The sequence below is a fragment of the Staurois parvus genome, unplaced genomic scaffold, assembly GCF_062004578.1.
Source record: "Staurois parvus isolate SC_StPar_1 unplaced genomic scaffold, SC_StPar_1.0 ptg000402l, whole genome shotgun sequence".
Lineage (NCBI taxonomy): Eukaryota > Metazoa > Chordata > Amphibia > Anura > Ranidae > Staurois > Staurois parvus.
In genome coordinates, this window is record NW_028318198.1 from 1,032,148 (window position 1) to 1,051,422 (window position 19,275).

Consider the following 19,275-nt stretch of genomic DNA (forward strand, 5'->3'; position numbering starts at 1 on the left):
ATGCAGCTTTTTACTGGATTGCTTTACTGTTCACAGAGGGTAGAAAATGGGGATTTCAATTGGATTGTTCCAGGAAAATTTTTGGCGTTCAGCGGTCCTCATCCGAAAAGCAAAATTGAAAATGGTAACTATGATTTTATAACATTTTATGACATTTAAATCTCTTCTTGTTCTGCATATATTACATTGATTTAGGCTTGCTCCTTTCAAGGGTTTTTTTTTCCTGTGGACTAATAAAATAGTTGAGAATTAGTAGTTTTGCAGTAAGAATGAGGTCAGTGCAGAGCATGTCAGTCAATGTTTCCAAACACGTCTATCCTTCCCTCATCAATGGCTTGTATTGTGTAGGTAAGGGTAGAAAAATATGTTTAGGCCTTATTAACACTTGCTGTAAAATGTGGAACTTAAAGTGGAAGGAAAGGCTTGCGGTAATACACGTTCCTACAAACATACACCCCAATAATATCAAATCTAGGTAAACATTTAAATATACTTCAAATCAGCTATCACTAAATAAAATGGTTATCTTACAGTCCCATATACACTGTTGAATTTGCGCGGCTTTGCTTTGTTGCAGAAAGCATACGCCATGTTGCTTTTGTGGTGCTTCACCACATATTCAAAGCCTCCATAGATGTCTATCGCATTGCTCCCTAACTGCACCTGCAGCGGTAGTGGGGAGCTTCAGAGTTAACTTTACTGAAAAAAAGAAAATCAACGCACACACAAACAGGGCATTTTTCAAGCTTCATTAAAGTGGTTGTAAACCCTTACATATACCCAGTGAAGTGACTGTCCTCAGGTGATACACAGAGATGTAACAAATCCTCCTACATAAGTTGTACCTGTCTATCTGCTGTCTTCTGTCCTCTACATATGTTCAAAGTGCTGAATTTATAAAGCTTGTCTGAGAGTTCAGGACAAAAGGGTCACACCCTCTTCACACAGCACAGAGTAACAGAACTGAGGCTGTCAGTCAGCTGGAACTCCCTCCCTGTCACCATTTTTCTGTTGGTGTCAGGAAAATTTATCAGAAGTGATTAATCCCAATAGCAAAGTAACAAAGCAGCAGACAGAAAAGACACGTAGTGCTCTTAATTGAGACAAGTACACACTGTAGAGGACTATGCTTTGTTCATATTTCATGTCTGAGATTTACAACCACTTTGAAGCTTCAAAAAAGTATCACGAAATCATCATAAACACATCACAAAATGCATGTTAAAGTGGTGAGCACTTTAATGTGTGTTACTAATCAACGCACGTGTAAACAAGTCCTTACTGAAACCCCAGGGAGCCATGTTAACAAAGATATTTCTAGTGGTAGTAGTGAAGGCATTTTAAAAGGTGCCAAAAGGTCGTCCAGAAATTTAACTAGTAACAAATCAAAAAAATAGGCATTAAAATATTTGGAGGTTTCTATTAATGTTTTTTTTTTTTTTAACCAGAAGAAGAGTTTCACTTTATTCACATTCATTATACTGTTAGATAAAGGGCAGAACCTCAGTAGAAGCCATGTTCTATTAGTAAATCATTAGTCAAGTATCTTTATAATTAAAAGGAAATCATATAAATGTCACATTATATAACAAAAGTATAATTTTTCAAGAAAGCTCTACCTTTTATTATCATAAGTCAGTCATTGAGCTCCAGGCAAGTGACTTTGCCTAGGCTAGGGTGATGTTATCAGTCAGATCAGACTGTGACAATTTAACTCAATAGCAAGTCAGATTTAGAAAAGCAGCAAAAGGAGCTGATAAACGAATACAACCAAGAATCACACAAGCACCAGGATTTACATGATTGTGTCACTTCTGAACCAGCATCGCAGCCCAGGATGTAGATGCTGACCCAGGATGATACCTGAACAAAGATCGTGCCATCCTGTGGTAGAGAAAAAGAAGATGAAGGCATTGCCAGGGGATATATTGTGAATTCTTTGAGAGATAATAAATAACTGTAAGCCTAGGTTCACACTACAGCGGTGCGGTATATCGCATCTGATTCGTACAGGAACCACACCGCATTCTTGTACAAATCCCATGCGATTTGTATGCGGAGCAATTAGAGCCATACATTTTGTATGGCTCTATTCGCACCGCACCCGCACCTGCACCAAAAACGTGCAGGACCCTTTTTTGGTCCGCACTAGAATTGGATTGCCTAGGTATTCACATCTATGAGATCCAATTCTGCACATTTTGCGGACCGATGTAGGGGTGTTGTTAACATACACACCCGCATTGTTTGTATGAATGGGGTGCGATTGTGATGCGGTGCGGAATTCACACTGAAAACGCTGCAAATTCCGCACTGCATCAGTGTGAACCAGGGCTAAGTGTTGTACATACACATTACCTAGCATGCATGCACGTAACATGAATAAATATAAAGCATGTGATGATAGGTCAGTCATACCGGGTATCAATGGTCATTTTTTGCTGCACAGGCTGTACATGAACAAAATCCATCATCACAGATAGCACCACAATTATTTTCTTAGCTGCACTATTTAGAACAAGCTGACCTGAATAGTGTAGTTTTGTGCTATTCTATCATAGAATCACAGAGTTTTTTCTTAATATGTTGTAATACCTGGATAAAATGATCTGTGCTTACTTGTTTATATAAATATAGACGACTACACAACATAGTACAAAACCAAATAAGTTATAAATTCCAAAAAATAATTATGTAACTTTTTCTCTGAAGGTTATCCATTGCATGCCCCAGAAGCATACTTCCCATATTTCAGGAAACACAATGTCACCACCATCATTAGGCTTAATAAGAAGATTTATGACTCTAGAAGATTTACAGATGCTGGATTCGACCATTATGATCTGTTCTTTGTGGATGGGAGCACACCTAGCGATGGCATAGTGCGGAGGTTCCTGAACTTGTGTGAGAACACAGATGGGGCTATTGCCGTTCATTGCAAAGGTAAGCTGAAAAATGGTGAAACTTTATCTGTATGTTCATTCCTGTATGGTGGTGGTCAAACTGGAACTATGATAGCAGTCACTAAGACAGTCTACGGGGAAGATTTACTAAAACTGGTGCACAAGGAATTTAGTGCGACTGTGCATAGCAACCAGGGGCGGACTGACCATTTGGAAACTCGGGCACCGCCCAAGGGCCCGGGGTCAGTAGGGGGCCCCATGAGATTCCCCTGGTACCTTTGTCATAGGCTTTTTTGAGTTTGGGCAAGGACACAGGGGCCCCATGATCCCCTATTGCCCAGGGGCCCCATGAGTTGTCAGTCCGCCCCTGATAGCAACCAAACATTTTCTATTTTCGGCCTGTTCAATACTATACACAGCTGCACCAGATTCTGTGTGCACCAGTTTTAGTAAATTTCCCCCAAATGTGCTTTCTATATGGCATAAGACAAGAAGTCCTGTGTGGGAGTTGACTATCAAACAAATACTTGGCATACCAACTGCTGCTGCCTGCTGTTCATTTATGGAAACCTCTAGCTTTTAGTTAACTCCTCGCTGCTTCATAGTTTTTTTATATATTAATTGAAAAATATGCCTTTATTAGATTGCAAAACAAAAACAAATGACAACAGCCAGGGAAAAGCAGCATTACACTATGCAGATCATACAGAGAAATGCAAGTTCAATATAAGTACATAATGGAGGAGATTAACTAAAACTGGAGCACTCAGTATCTGGTGCAGCTGTGCATGGTAGCCAGTCAGCTTCTAACTTCAGCTTGTTCAGTTAAGCTTTGAGAATAAAACCTGGAAGTTGATTGGTTTCTATGCAGAGCTGCCCTGGTTTTTGCACTCTCCAGTTTTAGTAAATCATCCCAATAGCAAATAGTTCTATGAACGTAGATAAGCAAATAACCAATAGCTGTAACTGAGAAAACCTTGAGGAGTTAGGCTTTGTTGGTGAATACAACCTAAAGCAGCAGGAAACCTTAACCACTGAATACGTGGCTACTGATACCCAACAAACCTGATGAGCAGATTTTTTGATGATTTGATGATACAGGTGAGAGTGCTGTGCAATTTAATCCTTCTTACACATAAACTCCTGCTGCACATTAAGAGGAACATGTGGGATTTCTCTTTGACTAGGTGTCTGGGGGTCTTTAGTCATGGACCTATCATTTTTTTTAGCAAAAATTGGTAGATCAGATGATATTATAATACTGGTGAATTTAGTGCATATTTAAAGCAACACTAAACAGTATTCTTATTCTGTAAAAGCAATCTATACGCATCACTACCTAATGGCCCTGTATTCTATTTTTCTACATACAATGGGACCAGGAAAAATTAACGTAGCTCTTGTTTCACTTTCAAGCTCCTCTAGGCCTCCTTCTGAATGGTGGCTTAATGATTCCCTCCACACGACACAGGATTCCTGTCTAGAGGTACACTCTAGCATTCAAACATTTTTTACCGAAAACGTGGGCTCAGTTCCATCCATTTGGGAGGCTCATAAGGCTACCTTACAGGGCCGTCTTATTCAAATAGCCTCAACCCGCAAATGTGAACAGGAACGGAGGCTTCAGGACCTCACCACCAAACTTTCTGTGGCGGATGCGGCCTGGAAGTCTTCCCCTAAAGCCAAGACCCAGAAGGCTTGCGACCCTATTGCCATGGAACTAGACCTCCTGGCCTCTGACCAAGCGAGAAGGCCCTACGCTGGGCCAGACATAAATGTTATTCTTGTGCAAACAAGCCGGGGGCCATGCTGGCCCAGAAACTGAATTCTTGTGCTTCTCACAGTGTTAATTAGGAGTTGCAGCCAACTGATTAGGAGCATCCACTCCTCTAGACTGGCGTCCACTTATGACAGCATCTTGATATTTGCATAACTCCTCCCAAGAGCCAGCCCAATACATGCATTAGGGTTGACTCTGCCGCAGGAGCCTTAAAGTAATACTAAAGGTTCACTTAAAAAAAAAAAAAGCCAAACATAGTATACTTACCTGCTCTGTGCAGGGGTTTAGGACAGAGCAGCCTGATCCTCCTCTTCTCAGGTCCCACACCAACGTTCTTGGTCACCCCACCCCCCACTGAGTATCCCCAGAGCATGCTGATCTCAAGTGTGCTTGCTTTTCAGCCACCTCTGAGTGTTTATGAGACACACAGAGTGCAGCTCAGCCCCCCTAATACTTACCTGAGACTGATCGCAATCCAGCACTGTGCACAAGAGCATCACCTTCCTAGGTCTCTCAGTGGCTGTGATTGACACAAGCGGGAGCCAATGGCTCCTGCTGCTGTGTCCTATTCAATGAGGAGAAAGAGACCTAGGAGAGGCGAGGCTCCACAGAGCTGGATCAGGCTTGGGTAAGTATTAGGGGGGCTGAGAGAGGGGGGAGCTGCACACTGAAGGTTTTTTACCTCATGCATAGAATGTTGCTGAAGGGGGAATGGAGGAATCAGAGAAAGCAACATATAAACAGATTCAGCTTTAATTCTCTTATCATAGGCTCCATGCGTATGGACTACTTTGAGGCTTACAAATATGCCTAGCATAACATTCCAGTGGTTTTCTGTATCTGGTGAACCTCAGGTGCTGTGTACTGAAGGCAGTGGAAATGAGCATGCGCTTTTATATGTCCATTTACAACCATTTACTTTTATGCGCCACATGTGGCTTCCTAGGTGTGGGAAAACACCAGTTATATTTTAAAGCCTTAACACATCTGTGTGCATGAGGCCTTATAGAAATCAGGATTTATGTGCAGTAACACGAGTAATGGAGCAGCAAGCACTACTGGACCATGGCTTTGGAGGGTGCAGAGTTATTTCTGTTTTAGGATTTTGTGACTTCCGCCCTATTGGAAGCATTGTAGTGGTTCAGTGGGTAAACGCCTCTTTGCCTGGAGGAAAATGTGAAGGTGGGTCCATGATATCTCAATAGTACTATATATACAGTACAAGTGCTTCACACTTTCACACACTTGGGGGTAGGTAAGCCTATTCCAGCCAATAGGCACACTGTGGACTCAATTCACTAATGCCTGCTTAACAATGAGGGGGTAAAAACACGCATTTGAGCCATGGTTTTACAAGGGGTTTTGCAAAGGAAAGTCAATCATATGCAAGGAAACATGATTTTTGCTCAATCATGATTGGATGATTGAAGTCAGCAAAGCTTCCCTAAGGTAGCTAAATGCACTCCTTGCAAAGTGACGTTTCGCTTAGCTTAGTCTTAGTTTATGAGGTGAAGTGGTGCTGACTTCAGCCGTCCAATCATGTACTCCTTTATCAAATCAGGATGAGAATGTGGGAAGACATTATTTTAATGTATAATTGCTGCCTAAACCCATTTGGCAGTGAAAAAAATATTATTAAAGCAGATTTCAACACCCCCCCTCCCCCACTCATGTTTTTCCCCCTCTTAACTGTAGTGCTGTGTTCTCTTGAACACATATCCATCTGCATGGCCGTTGCCATCCTCTGTTTGGGTGCCATATAGTGCATCACTCACCTCTTAGTTCTTTTCAGTTGGCTGCTTCTTTTGGATGTAGAGGATGCCAGCTCCATTGATGCACCAGACTTTCCCTCTGGCCCACCCACTTGCTGCTCTGTGTGGCAATCCTGTAGTTTTTTGGGATATGTGATGTAAGTATCTCAGGGGGCTGGAGGGCCAGGTACATGTCGTTTTGGCCTTGCTTGAAATGGTGGCGAGGTGGAGGGCCAGAATTAAAAAAATATATATTTGCCAGCAATCCTGCTTGGGGTGGGAGTGTTAAGCAGAGCTATCTCCCTTTCGGGAGTAAAGTTCCACTTTTAAGATAGCTTTTCTCTCTGAACCAGAGACCAGCAGTAGTTTTCTGTAGGTGCCAAATGTATGACTGCTTTCTTCCTAACAACTATGTCAACATTCCTCAGTTTGTAGGCAGGATTTCCCAGAATCGTCCCTCTCTCATCTCCTGTAAGTGGCTTTCTGCTTTACAGAACTAACATTCAGCTACTTTGATGATGCCCATCTTGGGATACCTAAAATGCAATGTGGATTTTTGGCGTTATAGTGTGGACAGACCCTCCAGTTTAATACTCGTATAGAAAGATTAGCACTGTCTGGGTTTATTTCAGTATCTAAGGAACACAAGAAGGCAAAACTGCATTTTTTCTGCAAATGTGCACAATCTTGCAATCTATAGTTGCTGATTTCACTGGCAGAATGCCTGTTTCAGGTCATTGATCTGGATTGAATCAGATCCAGAGAAATGGCATTGCTGTATGAAAAGCAACAGTCTTAGAAGTCCACTTTACCTTATTACCAGTTACCCTTAATTAGTGGATTGCAATCTGTTGCTGTGGTTCTAAGATTATTACCATTTATACAGTATCACTGGTCTCTCTACTGCCATAATGAATAGTTCTGTTGGTGTTATTCACCATCTTTTACTAAATACCAGCAGCAAGGAAACCTACATTGAGACAAGGGTGGGCATTGCAGACATCCTTGTGTAAATGCTAGTTGCTTGGATAAGAATGGCATTGGACCATGATGCCAGCCAGGCAGCTAGCATTTTCAAAAGGAGAGGTCAGCAGTGGCTGCCTTCACATTGTATTTCTCCCATTACATACAGTATCTCACAGAAGTGAGTCCACCCCTCACATTTTTGTAAATATTTTATATCGTTTTATGTGACAACACTGAAGAAATGACACTTTTGCTACAATGTCAAGTAGCGAGTGCACAGCTAGTATAACAGTGTAAATTTGCTGTCCCCTCAAAATAAATCAACACACAGCCATTAATGTCTAAACCGCTGGCAACAAAAGTGAGTACACCACTAAGTGAACCCACTTAGTGGGCCCAATTAGCCATTTTCCCTCCTGGATGTCATGTGACTCGTTAGTGTTACAAGGTGTCAGGTGTGAATGGGGAGCAGATATGTTAAATTTGGTGTTATCGCTCTCACTCTCTCATACTGGTCATTGGAAGTTCAACATGGCACCTCATGGCAAATAACTCTCTGAGGATCTGAAAAAAAAATTGTTGAGCTACATAAAGATAGCCTAGGCTATAAGAAGATTGCCAAGACCCTGAAACTGAGCTGCAGCACGGTGGCGAAGACCATACAGCCGTTTAACAGGACAGGATCCAGTCAGAACAGGCATTGCCATGATCGACCAAAGCAGTTGAGTGCACGTGCTCAGCGTCATATCCAGAGGTTGTCTTTGGGAAATAGATGTATCAGTGCTGCCAGCATTGCAGAGGTTGAAGGGGTGGAGGGTCAGCCTGTCAGTGCTCAGACCATACGCCACACACTGCATCAAATTGGTCTGCATGGCTGTCATCCCAGAAGGAAGCCTCTTCTAAAGATGATGCACAAGAAAGCCCGCAAACAGTTTGCTGAAGACAAGCAGACTAAGGACATGATTACTGGAACCATGTCCTGTGTTCTGATGATAAACTTATTTGGTTCAGATGGTGTCAAGCGTGTGTGGCGGCAACCTGGTGAGGAGTATAAAGACAAGTGTTTCTTGTCTACAGTCAAGTATGGTGGTGGGAGTGTCATGGTCTGGGGCTGCATGAGTGCTGCCGGCACTGGGGAGCTACAGTTCATTGAGGGACCCATGAATGCCAGCATGTACAGTATTCCAACAGGATAACGACCCCAAACACACCTCCAAGACAACCACTGCCTTGCTAAAGAGGCTGAGGGTAAAGGTGATGGACTGGCCAAGCAAGTCTCCAGACCTAAACCCTATTGAGCATCTGTGGGGTATCCTCAAAGGGAAGGTGGAGGAGCGCAAGGTCTCTAACACCCACCAGTTCCATGATGTCGTCATGGAGGAGTGGAAGAGGACTCCAGTGGCAACCTGTGAAGCTCTGGTGAACTCCATGCCCAAGAGGGTTAAGGCAGTGCTGGAAAATAATGGTGGCCACACAAAATATTGACACTTTGGGCCCAATTTGGACATTTTCACTTAGGGGTGTACTCACTTTTGTTGCTAGAAGTTTAGATATTAATGGCTGTGTTGAGTTATTTCGAGGTGACAGCAAATTTACACTGTTATACAAGCTGTACATTCACTACTTTACATTGTAGCAAAGTGTAATTTCTTCAGTGTTGATATGGATCAGTGGATATGACACTGAGCACATGCACTCAACTGCTTTGGTTGACCATGGCAAGGCCTGTTCTGAGTGGAACCTGTCCTGTTAAACCGCTGTATGGTCTTGGCCACCATGCTGCAGCTCAATTTCAGGGTCTTGGCAATCTTCTTATAGCCTAGGCCAGGGGTCTGCAACCTTTAAGACATAAAGAGCCACTTGGACCCGTTTCCGAGAGGGAAAAAAAGACTGGGAGCCGCAAAACCATTGCAACATTTAAAACAAATCCGACACTGCATATATTGCAAAAAGCGCTCTGGTCATGAAGGGGGTTTAAGGGCCCAGTAAGCAAAGGGTTAATCAGGGCCACAGTGTATCGTCATAATCACAATCATAGCCTTAGGTCAGTGCTGGGCAACCTTTTTTTTCAACTGAGCCAAATCTCGCCAAAACCACGATTGAAATTTATTTAGAGAGCCACATTTTTAAAACTGAAAATACATCCCCCATATAGTAATTCATCCCCCATAGTAATTCATCCCCCATAGTAATTCATCTCCCATATAGTAATTCATCCCCCATAGTAATTCATCCCCCATATAGTAATTCATCCCCCATATAGTAATTCATCCCCCCTATAGTAATTCATCCCCCATATAGTAATTCATCCCCCATATAGTAATTCATCCCCCATAGTAATTCATCCCCCATATAGTAATTAATTCCCCATAGTAATTCATCCCCCATATAGTAATTCATCCCTTATATAGTAATTCATCTCCTTCACATGCGCAGATACGTCGAGGGGGACAGATCCTCATAGGAGACAGATTTTCATGCTACACCGGTCTTCAGGGCGGACTGTGAGAGGAGCCTAGCGGGAGCCTAGCTCCGCGGGCCGGATTAAAAGGTCTGCCGGGCCGTAGTTTGCCCATTGCTGCCCTATTGCCTGTCACCTGGTGGGCAGTGTGCTCCGGAGCCGCAGCCAAGGTGAAAAAGAGCCGCATGCGGCTCTGGAGCTGCGGGTTGCCGACACCCGGCCTAGGCCATCTTTATGTAGAGCAACAATTCTTTTTTTCAGATCCTCAGAGAGTTCTTTGCCATGAGGTGCCATGTTGAACTTCCAGTGACCAGTATGAGAGAGTGAGAGCATTAACACCAAATTTAACACACCTGAGACCTTGTAACACTAATGAGTCACATGATACCGGGGAGGGAAAATAGCTAATTGAGCTCAATTTAAACATTTTCACTTAGGGGTGTACTCACTTTTTTGCCAGCGGTTTAGACAATAATGGCTGTGTGTTGAGTTATTTTGAGGGGACAGTAAATTTAGACTGTTTTACAAGCTGTACACTCACTACTTTACATTGTAGCAAAGTCTCATTTCTTCAGTGTTGTCACATGAAAAGATATAATAAAATATTTACAAAAATGTGAGGAGTGTACTCACTTCTGTGAGATACTGTATAATCATTTTAGTGTAATTTCTTCAGAGCCCATTAGATGGTGCTACATCTTATCAACCAGTGTTCAGCAGAAACTCCTATTATTTAACTCCAGGGAGTATTCATGTAAATATTTCTATTTATACTCTGGTAATTAATGTGTGCTAAACACTCTACTTGGCTCCAAATCATGTAATTACAACCACAGGAGAGTCAGTGTGTACGTTTTCTAGAATCTCACTGGCACAGTGTAGTGCAATCATGTGTAATTCTATAGCTGCCAGGCTCGTATTTATTGCAGCTAGTAAATCTCTAGTTTGGCACTAAAAGCACATCTGGACTTTGCATATAGGGCAAAGCTACAGGTTCACTTTAATGCCTCCTTCCCCTGCAGCACATACCTTTATTCTGCTCCTACCAGTTCAATGAAAATACTAGGGGCTGCCATTCTGAAAATCTGTTCATTAACTGAACTGTTTAGCTGACACCTTATATTTATTAAGATGCTTCCTGTGGTCTTATGAGTATGCCATGTCATCAGTGAATACTAAATACAGTGGGCATTTGGCTTTGCAGTTGTAGAAAGTATACGTTTCAATCAGCAAAAAAGTGAGGTACAGGGGGAATTCGGTCATAGAGTGCATTAAGGTAAAAACCTTAAGGCTTTAGAAACACTTTAACCTAAAAATGGTAGCTTTTTTTTTTTTAAACATTTTTTCTTGATTGTTGGTCTGGCCCAAACTCTCCCTACATTCTTGCCAGGGCCAGAATTATGTCAGTTATGCTCCAGTAGCCTTCAGTGATATCTGTCAGATATCCCAGGAGGCATCGGCTTATACTCTGTGGCTATCAGTGCGGACCTGACAATTTATCCTGAAGGGGCCGGTTCCTGAGCCCGAAAGAAACAGCCGACATCAGAAAAGAAGATGGCGGAACAGCACCTGGTCTGCAACAGCTGAGCTGTGGATCCCAGTGGGACAATGCTGTTTTTGCTCAGTGGGAATTCCAGGTATCCCAGCAAACCAGCTAAGAGTGAGTTAAAATCAATATTAACTGCAGATTTCTGATGAAGTTCCTTTTTACACTCGACTTTTCAGAAGTATGCTAGTAATAATAACTCAATGGACACTGCAGAAGAAGGGTGGCAGATCCACTCAACAATATGACAGTGTAAGTGATTAATTTTCTTTCCGATCTCTGGAGTGCCACTATATCATCTTTGTACTTGTGCTGGCTGGTTGTCTGAGGACCTTGAAATGCTAGCTTCCTGCTGTAGGCCTCTTATATATAGAAGTTTGACATAGAACTGTCTGTATTGCCAATAGCCACCATTCATATTATTCCTTCTATTTTCTCATCTTTTCAAGAAGTAGGTAACTAAATCTCTAAGAGTAACACATAGAGAGACCTTCATACATGTGTCTGTCTTTTCAAATGCTTTCTGAAGAATTGTGACAACATATTTGAATCCTGTGCACTTATGTTATTTCCTATAGCTGGCCTAGGCAGGACGGGCACCCTTATTGCGTGTTATATTATGAAGCACTACAGGTTCACACACTCTGAAGCTATAGCATGGATAAGAATATGTCGACCTGGCTCTATCATCGGGCCTCAGCAGCACTTCCTAGAAGAGTAAGTAATGTCCTTGTCTCTATGTTTTGATGCTTCTTTGAACATAGTTTCCTTGCTCTGAAATGTACTTTATAGTTTCATGTGTTTTTTAATTGTACAGTATTAGTAGCATTTTATACCTATATTTTTTAGAATTTTTTATATAAAAAAAGAAAAAAATATTGTTACCCATAGCAACTGATCATACAGTATGTTAGATTTCTGTGTTTGATGTTATACAGTGAGGCCATTTATATTTTTATTGTGACGTATTAGCAAATTTCTCATTCAAGCCTTGCAGTGTTATGTGATCTTAACATTGAGGCAAGTTATACCATATGTCCTTGTGAAGGTTGCAGAGCTATATGAGGATGGAATGTGTACATGGTTTTATGTACTCTGAATTCCTTTCTGTAGTCTATCACAGACCTGCTCCTTGTCAGCGGGCATATTGAAGTGAGGGTTGTCAGTACAAATCAAAGGCATGTTCAGGTGATAGCAGTGATGACATCTATATAAAATGTTTCATATTGTTTTGGATGGAGAGTCTTGGGAATAGGGTGTATATTAATATATAATAGTCATTAGAATCCAATGGACAGCTGAGCTTTGTTTGGTATCACCACCAGCCTTCCCACTTGCCTGGTCCACATATTCTTTCCAATAGATTGCACTCATTTGCTATAACCAGGACATTGGGGTCCAGGAAGACAAAACATCTTTATTTAGTTACGCACATATAAAACTCCCTGTCATGCATTACAACCCAGCCAGATCTATATCATGGCAGCAGAACATTAGGCCCTCAGCGGGGGTTTCCCTTGATTAGCTGCAGTAGGAAGCCCCATTAAAACAAAAGTAGGCTGACTGCTCATCATAGCCACTTGCATGTAATTGCTTATGGGGCAGTTACCTTTGAATGATTGACTTTGGGTGCAGAAAGCCTGTGTCCATGGCTGATCAATCACAGGTAATGACATGCAAACAGCCTTGATTAGCTATGATGATGTGCAAGTATGAATGGGACCCAAGATCTGGTTTGGTGAAAACACTTACATTTTTTTTTTAGATAAGTGAGTGAACAAAGTTAAATTTGGCTACAGATATCCTAATATAGTGGTCATGATGAACTTATACATTAAGCTATACTGAATATTTCTAGTCCTGGTTTAGAACCCATACAAATAAAGTTTATCGGCCACCTCCTGGACCTGCTTTTCCCACTGTTCCCATAGTGGAATTTTATACTGCTGGGGCATACAGCAAGGCTGCAAAGGTAGATAGAGGGTGATAACAGTTTTATTCTTAGCCCTCCTTTACCTAAGATAAAATTATTGGGTTTTGGTGAAGTTTGTCTTTAAGATAAGCTATTCAAATGAAGTCAATGTTCAGCTTTTGTTAGTTAATGTAATGCAGATTTGATTTACACAGTTTCATCCAGGCACGATCAGATAAAATTACCTCTTTCTGATCATTTTTATAACATCAAAGTGTTTTAGTAATGCAAATGTGATCTAGACAGAGAGAATACTGTAAGCTAGATTAAAATGATTTAATTACCTGAGTCACAGCTTTTTAGCATGCAGTGTAAATCACTTGTTTTGATATTTCAAAGAATTTGCTTCACTTTCTAGATATGACTGAGTAAGGTATACGCACACAATTTAGTGTTTTTATCTTATTATTTGATTTAACAAAATTCATTAAGCCTTCCTTCGCTTGTCAAGTGGAGGATACATAATAGAATAAAATATTACTGTTTATATTTCCATCCTGAGAACATTTACAGAAAGATCTTCATTCGCTACAAGATTGTGTAATGTTCATGCAAACCGTATCTATAGTCAAAATGTAAAACCATATACTCATTTCCACATTTTATTTCAATTATTACTAGCCTTAAATTTACTTTGCGAAGATACCCACACATTTACTTGCTTGAATTCTGTGACATGCATTCACTATACCCTGTGACTACTACTGTATCACAGAATTTAGAGTCTGCCTTCTGAACTACAGAGGTGCTGGGAGGAAAAGCTTGGAAGCTTCAGGAATTGGAGTCAGTACAGGAATCACTGCTTGCAGGCAGCAAAGTACCATGGGATACGTAGTCCTTAGAAATTGAAAGTAAACAGCAGAGGAGGAGCTGCAAGGCATGCAGTGAATCCAGGAAGTTGTGGAAAGTGATAACTAGGAGACAAGCAGCTTTCACAACATGAAAGGAATATTTTCAAGTAAAGTTATATTGGATTGCCAAAAATAACTATTATTTATATTGCTATTACAATGCTGATGTTATAAAATGAAAGTTTGTGCTGTGACAGTAGATTTCCTTTATCAAAGGGAACTTTTGGCACAGAAAAGTGAAGCTGCGTTCACTTTCAACATGCATCATTGTACAGAGGAATTTAAAAACCATGATTTTGCCTTGTTCATGATTGGACAAATTAAGTGTGTCCATCCATACATCCCACTACCATGACCACATTGCGATCTTCAGCACATTTCAAACCATGGAACCTTATTTTTTCATGTTTGAAATGTGTACCAAAGTTGCAATAGCCACTCAATGTAGCCTTACCAGGGTCTGCCTAGGATGCTGCAGTTGGGATTTTTAGATCCACTCACACATACTAGGGTCAATTAATATATGAGCCAATTAACCTACCATCATGGAGTGTTTTTGGTGTTCAGTAAGAGATAACACAAATTAGTTAAGTGCTTCTTTGTCAGTTTCAATGTATCCTTTTTATACTTGTGTTCCACCACCTCAACAGAAAAGAGATTGAGGAGAAAACTGGACAGAATCTGGTGCAGCTGTGCATGGTACCCAATCTGCTTCTATCTCTAGCTTGTTCAGTTAAGGTTTGAAAATGAAAGATTGATCAACCAAGCTGATTGGTTGCCATGCACAGCTACTCCAAATTCTTGCTGGTCCAGTTTTGATTAATTCCCCACAATGCACGTAAAATATTTTGGATTAATAATCAGAGATTCAAAAACATTGTTACTCTTGACCATACTGGCTCACCAAGTGTAGGTTAGGGTTAGCATTCAACATTTATGTGGATAAATAGTTCATATTTTGGCTTCATAACATGAGGATGTTGAAAACAAATCACTTGTTTCTAAAATGTCCATTAATGCAAATTAAGGATCTTTTATAGCAAGTCAAATATAATTTGCATCTAAAAGCAGGTGGCATACTCTTTTTCCTATCTTGATCCCTATAAAGGTGGTCAGGCCTCTAAGGGCTTTGACTAATGGGAATGTATAATAACTTTATAGAGATATAATAAGCAGCAATACTTGGACAGATCACTTAAATCAGTGTAATTAGATGGCTTATCCTTAGACAAGCAAAAAAAAAGAGGGTTCAGTAATGAAAACCCAAAGCAAGCATGTTATTATATTGCAGCTTAGCAATTCGTAGATGTGGTGGCTGCATTCATTTTGTTATTACACATACATTTCTTTCCCTTATTTTCACCTGGTGATCTTGACAGTAAGTTTGTGGTTTTTCAAAAGAACAAAGCTCTCTTGCAGATATAACATTTAGAGGGTTGAGACAAATCCTTTACCACTGGCAAGGGAGCTTACAATGATCAGCTTTTATTTCTTAAAATCTTTATCCCAAAAGGAAAAAAAAACTTGTAACTGTTTATAAAGTGTTAACTGGACTTCATCTTCAAATAGTTTAGTGTATCTAAATCTGTTAGTACATCTAGCACTCCCCTTTCCCCAGATTAACAATGCTGCAGGGGCGGACTGACAACTCATGGGGCCCCCAGGGCAATAGGGATTATGGGGCCCCTGTGTCCTTGCCCAAACTCAAAAAAGCCTATGAAAAAGGTACCAGGGGCATCTCATGGGGCCCTCTAATGACCCCGGGCCCTCGGGCAGTGCCCGAGTTTCCAAATGGTCAGTCCGCCCCTGCAATGCTGATATATAAAGATGCCCCTGTTCTCCTTCATTCAAAGTGGAGGCAATACAGGAGGTGTGTTACTGGTCAGATCACCAGGTAAAAACAGAGGGAAAAATTCCTAAAAAAAAAAAGAAAACAAATGCAGCAACCACATCTAATGATGGCTAATCAGCAATTTATTACATTTTGGGTTTAATACCACTTTAATGCCACCACAAAGAGTAAACTATATTGAATTAATTAATTTTAATGTTATTAAACTTTACATAAAAATAATAAAACAGGGGCCCTTGAAATCAAATTGTCTGTATCACAACATCATTATTTGAATACATGCATGCAAATTAAGGTTAAATAGCAATGGCATTGCTATACCCATTTATGTTTAATTGTAAGTGCTAAGGATTGTTATTCAATCCTTGTCATCAGTTTTTCATAACTGGATCCAGTCAGACAACTATGCAATTTTTCATGCAAACATTATCTAGTCTTTTATCCAGCCAGCAGACTAAGCCGCTTGTTATGGAGACACTGGTGTGTGCTCGCTTCCGAGCCGGCTGTGTGTGTCTATGAGACATACAAAGCACAGCTCAGCTCCAACCCCTGTTCTCTCCTGACTCGCTATGACTGACAGCAGCCAATTGACAGCCAGTGGCTCCCACTGCTATGTCTCAGCCAATGAGGATAGAGAGATCTAGGAGAGCCGAGTCTCCCATGCACAGCACTGGATCAAGAGGGGGCTCAGGCAAGTATTGGGGGGGTGGTAACTGTGGGACTGTGGGGGAGCAACAAACAGAAGGTTTTTTACCCTCATGCATAGAATGCATAAAGGTAATAAACCTTCATTTTTTTTAACCACTTCAATGGAAGTGGGGGAAGTAGGAAGCCCTGCTAAGAACCATACTACATTGTTGTCCTCTCTAAATAGAGGCCTTAGACCCATATGTAGTGGAAACAGTTTTTGCATGAATCAGCCATTTAAAGTCCTGGTGGTTATCATGGAAGCCTCTTCCATACCGTCAGTTCACATATGGAATATGGTCCTTTGGATGACTGGATTGATCTTCTTGGAAAGGACCTTTGGGCACATGAACAGTTCTTTAATGATCTTCACAGCTTTCATTAGTTGTCTGGCCATGTCATTTTTTTGACAGCCACTCCATCTTGATCCCCAGATCGCCTTCTTAATCAGGAAAGACATGCCTATGACATGCCATATTCCCATTGCACTAAAATTACCATAAAGAAAACATAACTTTCAGTGGTCCTAAGCCCTGAATAGGGACCTGAACTCATTATAAATCATCATTTGAACACATTAAAACAATAAGCATTTATGTTGCGTTTGGAGAGTTACATTTGAGAACAGAGTACTGGGGCGGGGGGTTAGACAGCAGTACACTGATCTTCCTAGTGAATAGCTGTGCGGGGTGGCATTTTAGGATGAGTCTGATCATTGGAGGAGAGCAGGCTGAGTACCCAGCACAGCTAAGAACTGACCACGCTGTGCTCATATGCCTAATGTCAGTTTTTAATAGGAAAGCTGAGGGACTGGCAGGAACACCAGGGAATTCGTACAAAGGAAGCAATACAAAGAGCAGGATACTTTTTTCATACAAGCACATGATACAGCAGGCACATATCAGGAATATAAAATGTTGGGTTTACATACTCTGCATAGCTGATCTGCATACAGAAAAGTGGATTTTAAAACTGTAAATTCCTGACCTCTAGGTATAGAAAAGTAGAGAGGTGTACAAATTTCCCCTTTCAGGTCCTGGGTTCTTAAGGAACCTGGTGCTGTAATTCAAGAACTGTTGAGGTTACAGGTCTGTATGCAGAAAGTGGATTGTAAAACTGTAAATCCCTGATTTGTTTTTGCCCTCTACATATAGTAACACAGAGGGGTGTATCCTGTCCTCTTTCAGCTCCAGATTTTCACAGGGGTAAGGACGCTGCAAACCTCCCTCCAACTGGTTCTCAGACCTGGCAGCAGATATGCCCCCAAAATCAACGTTGAAAGCAGGAAAGGTCGGCACTCAGGATAATATCTAAACATAAACTTCTTTATTAAATAACAGCATGCACAAAGATAAAAACAGCCAACGCATTTCAGGTAATCAGTCCTAATTGTCTGAAATGTGTTGGCTATTTTTAGCTTTGTACATGTTATTTAATAAAGAGGTTTTCGGCTGGATATTATCCTGAGAGTTTCATAAAGCCTGACTGTAATTTCATATTTCATCTGCAGAACTACGTACTGAGGATATCTGCTGCAGTGGCATAATCATACAGATAAGGTTTCCTTATGAATTCGATAGGATTGGTCAGATTTCTGTCCATAGAGTTCTGTTAACAATAATGGACCAGGAATTTGAATACCTCATTGTGTTGCTGAAAAAATTTGGTGTTGGAGGGTGATTATAAAATACCTCTGCTCTGTCTGATCCGCAGTGCTAGCAGGAGACCTGACATAGCTAACATTTTTGCATTTAGTACTTTAAAACCATTAACATGTCTAAACTGTTTTATAACGGAACAGAAATCAGCATGTTCCTAGTAAGTGCTGCCTCATTAGGCCTACCCGTTTTATCATAGTACCTAGTGTTTAGTGTTCTTGATTGGCTTTACTGCAATAAACTTCTTTCTAACTAACCTTTTCTGTAAATTAAGCTACATGAACATTTAGAATTCCACAATCAGACACTTCAACAAACTTTGCTTTACTAAAATTGACACTCACGATTGCAGATTAGTTGGTCACCCCATTGTTGCCAGTGAGGCAGTAGCAGGGAGTATTGAGTTATCTCTGTTTGTTCTCTGCTTTATTAGAAATGATCACAGAATTGCAACAGGCTTTTGCATTGGACAGCAATCCCAACCTTCCCCTCCCTGATGGTGTTTCGTTTTTTAAAAAGCAATTTCTTAATAGTCCATATAAGGGAACCTCACTTTTTTTTTGCTATCATTTCTAGAAAACAGGCCTGGCTATGGCTGCAGGGAGATCTTCACAGAAGTAAACAGAAGCAAATCCAGCTGGAAGAGGGGATGGTGAACCGAATCTTGTCTGAATTTGAAGATTTGTCTGTGAGTGGCAGGTTAAGTCGACATCACAGTTTGGACAGGTCAGGAGAGGTAAGTGTCAAGTATTTGTTGTCTGGTTTACTGAGATTTAAATCTGAATGCCAGGCTGTTGTAAAACATATCAACCTGACATACGAGGCTGGTATATGCTTTTCAAGAAAGG

At 41.0% G+C, this 19,275-nt stretch overlaps 1 protein-coding gene across 3 annotated transcripts in view; it reads left to right on the forward strand.

Annotated features, from left to right (window-relative positions):
- CDC14A (cell division cycle 14A) overlaps positions 1-19,275 on the forward strand; it is a 162,566-nt gene that overhangs the window by 109,019 nt on the left and 34,272 nt on the right. For all 3 annotated transcript variants that reach the window (XM_089686579.1, XM_089686581.1, XM_089686580.1), the window contains 4 exons: positions 37-124; positions 2,713-2,943; positions 11,986-12,124; positions 19,004-19,163. In XM_089686579.1, the coding sequence (XP_089542705.1) occupies positions 37-124; positions 2,713-2,943; positions 11,986-12,124; positions 19,004-19,163 (618 nt within the window). The remainder of the gene's footprint in view (positions 1-36; positions 125-2,712; positions 2,944-11,985; positions 12,125-19,003; positions 19,164-19,275) is intronic.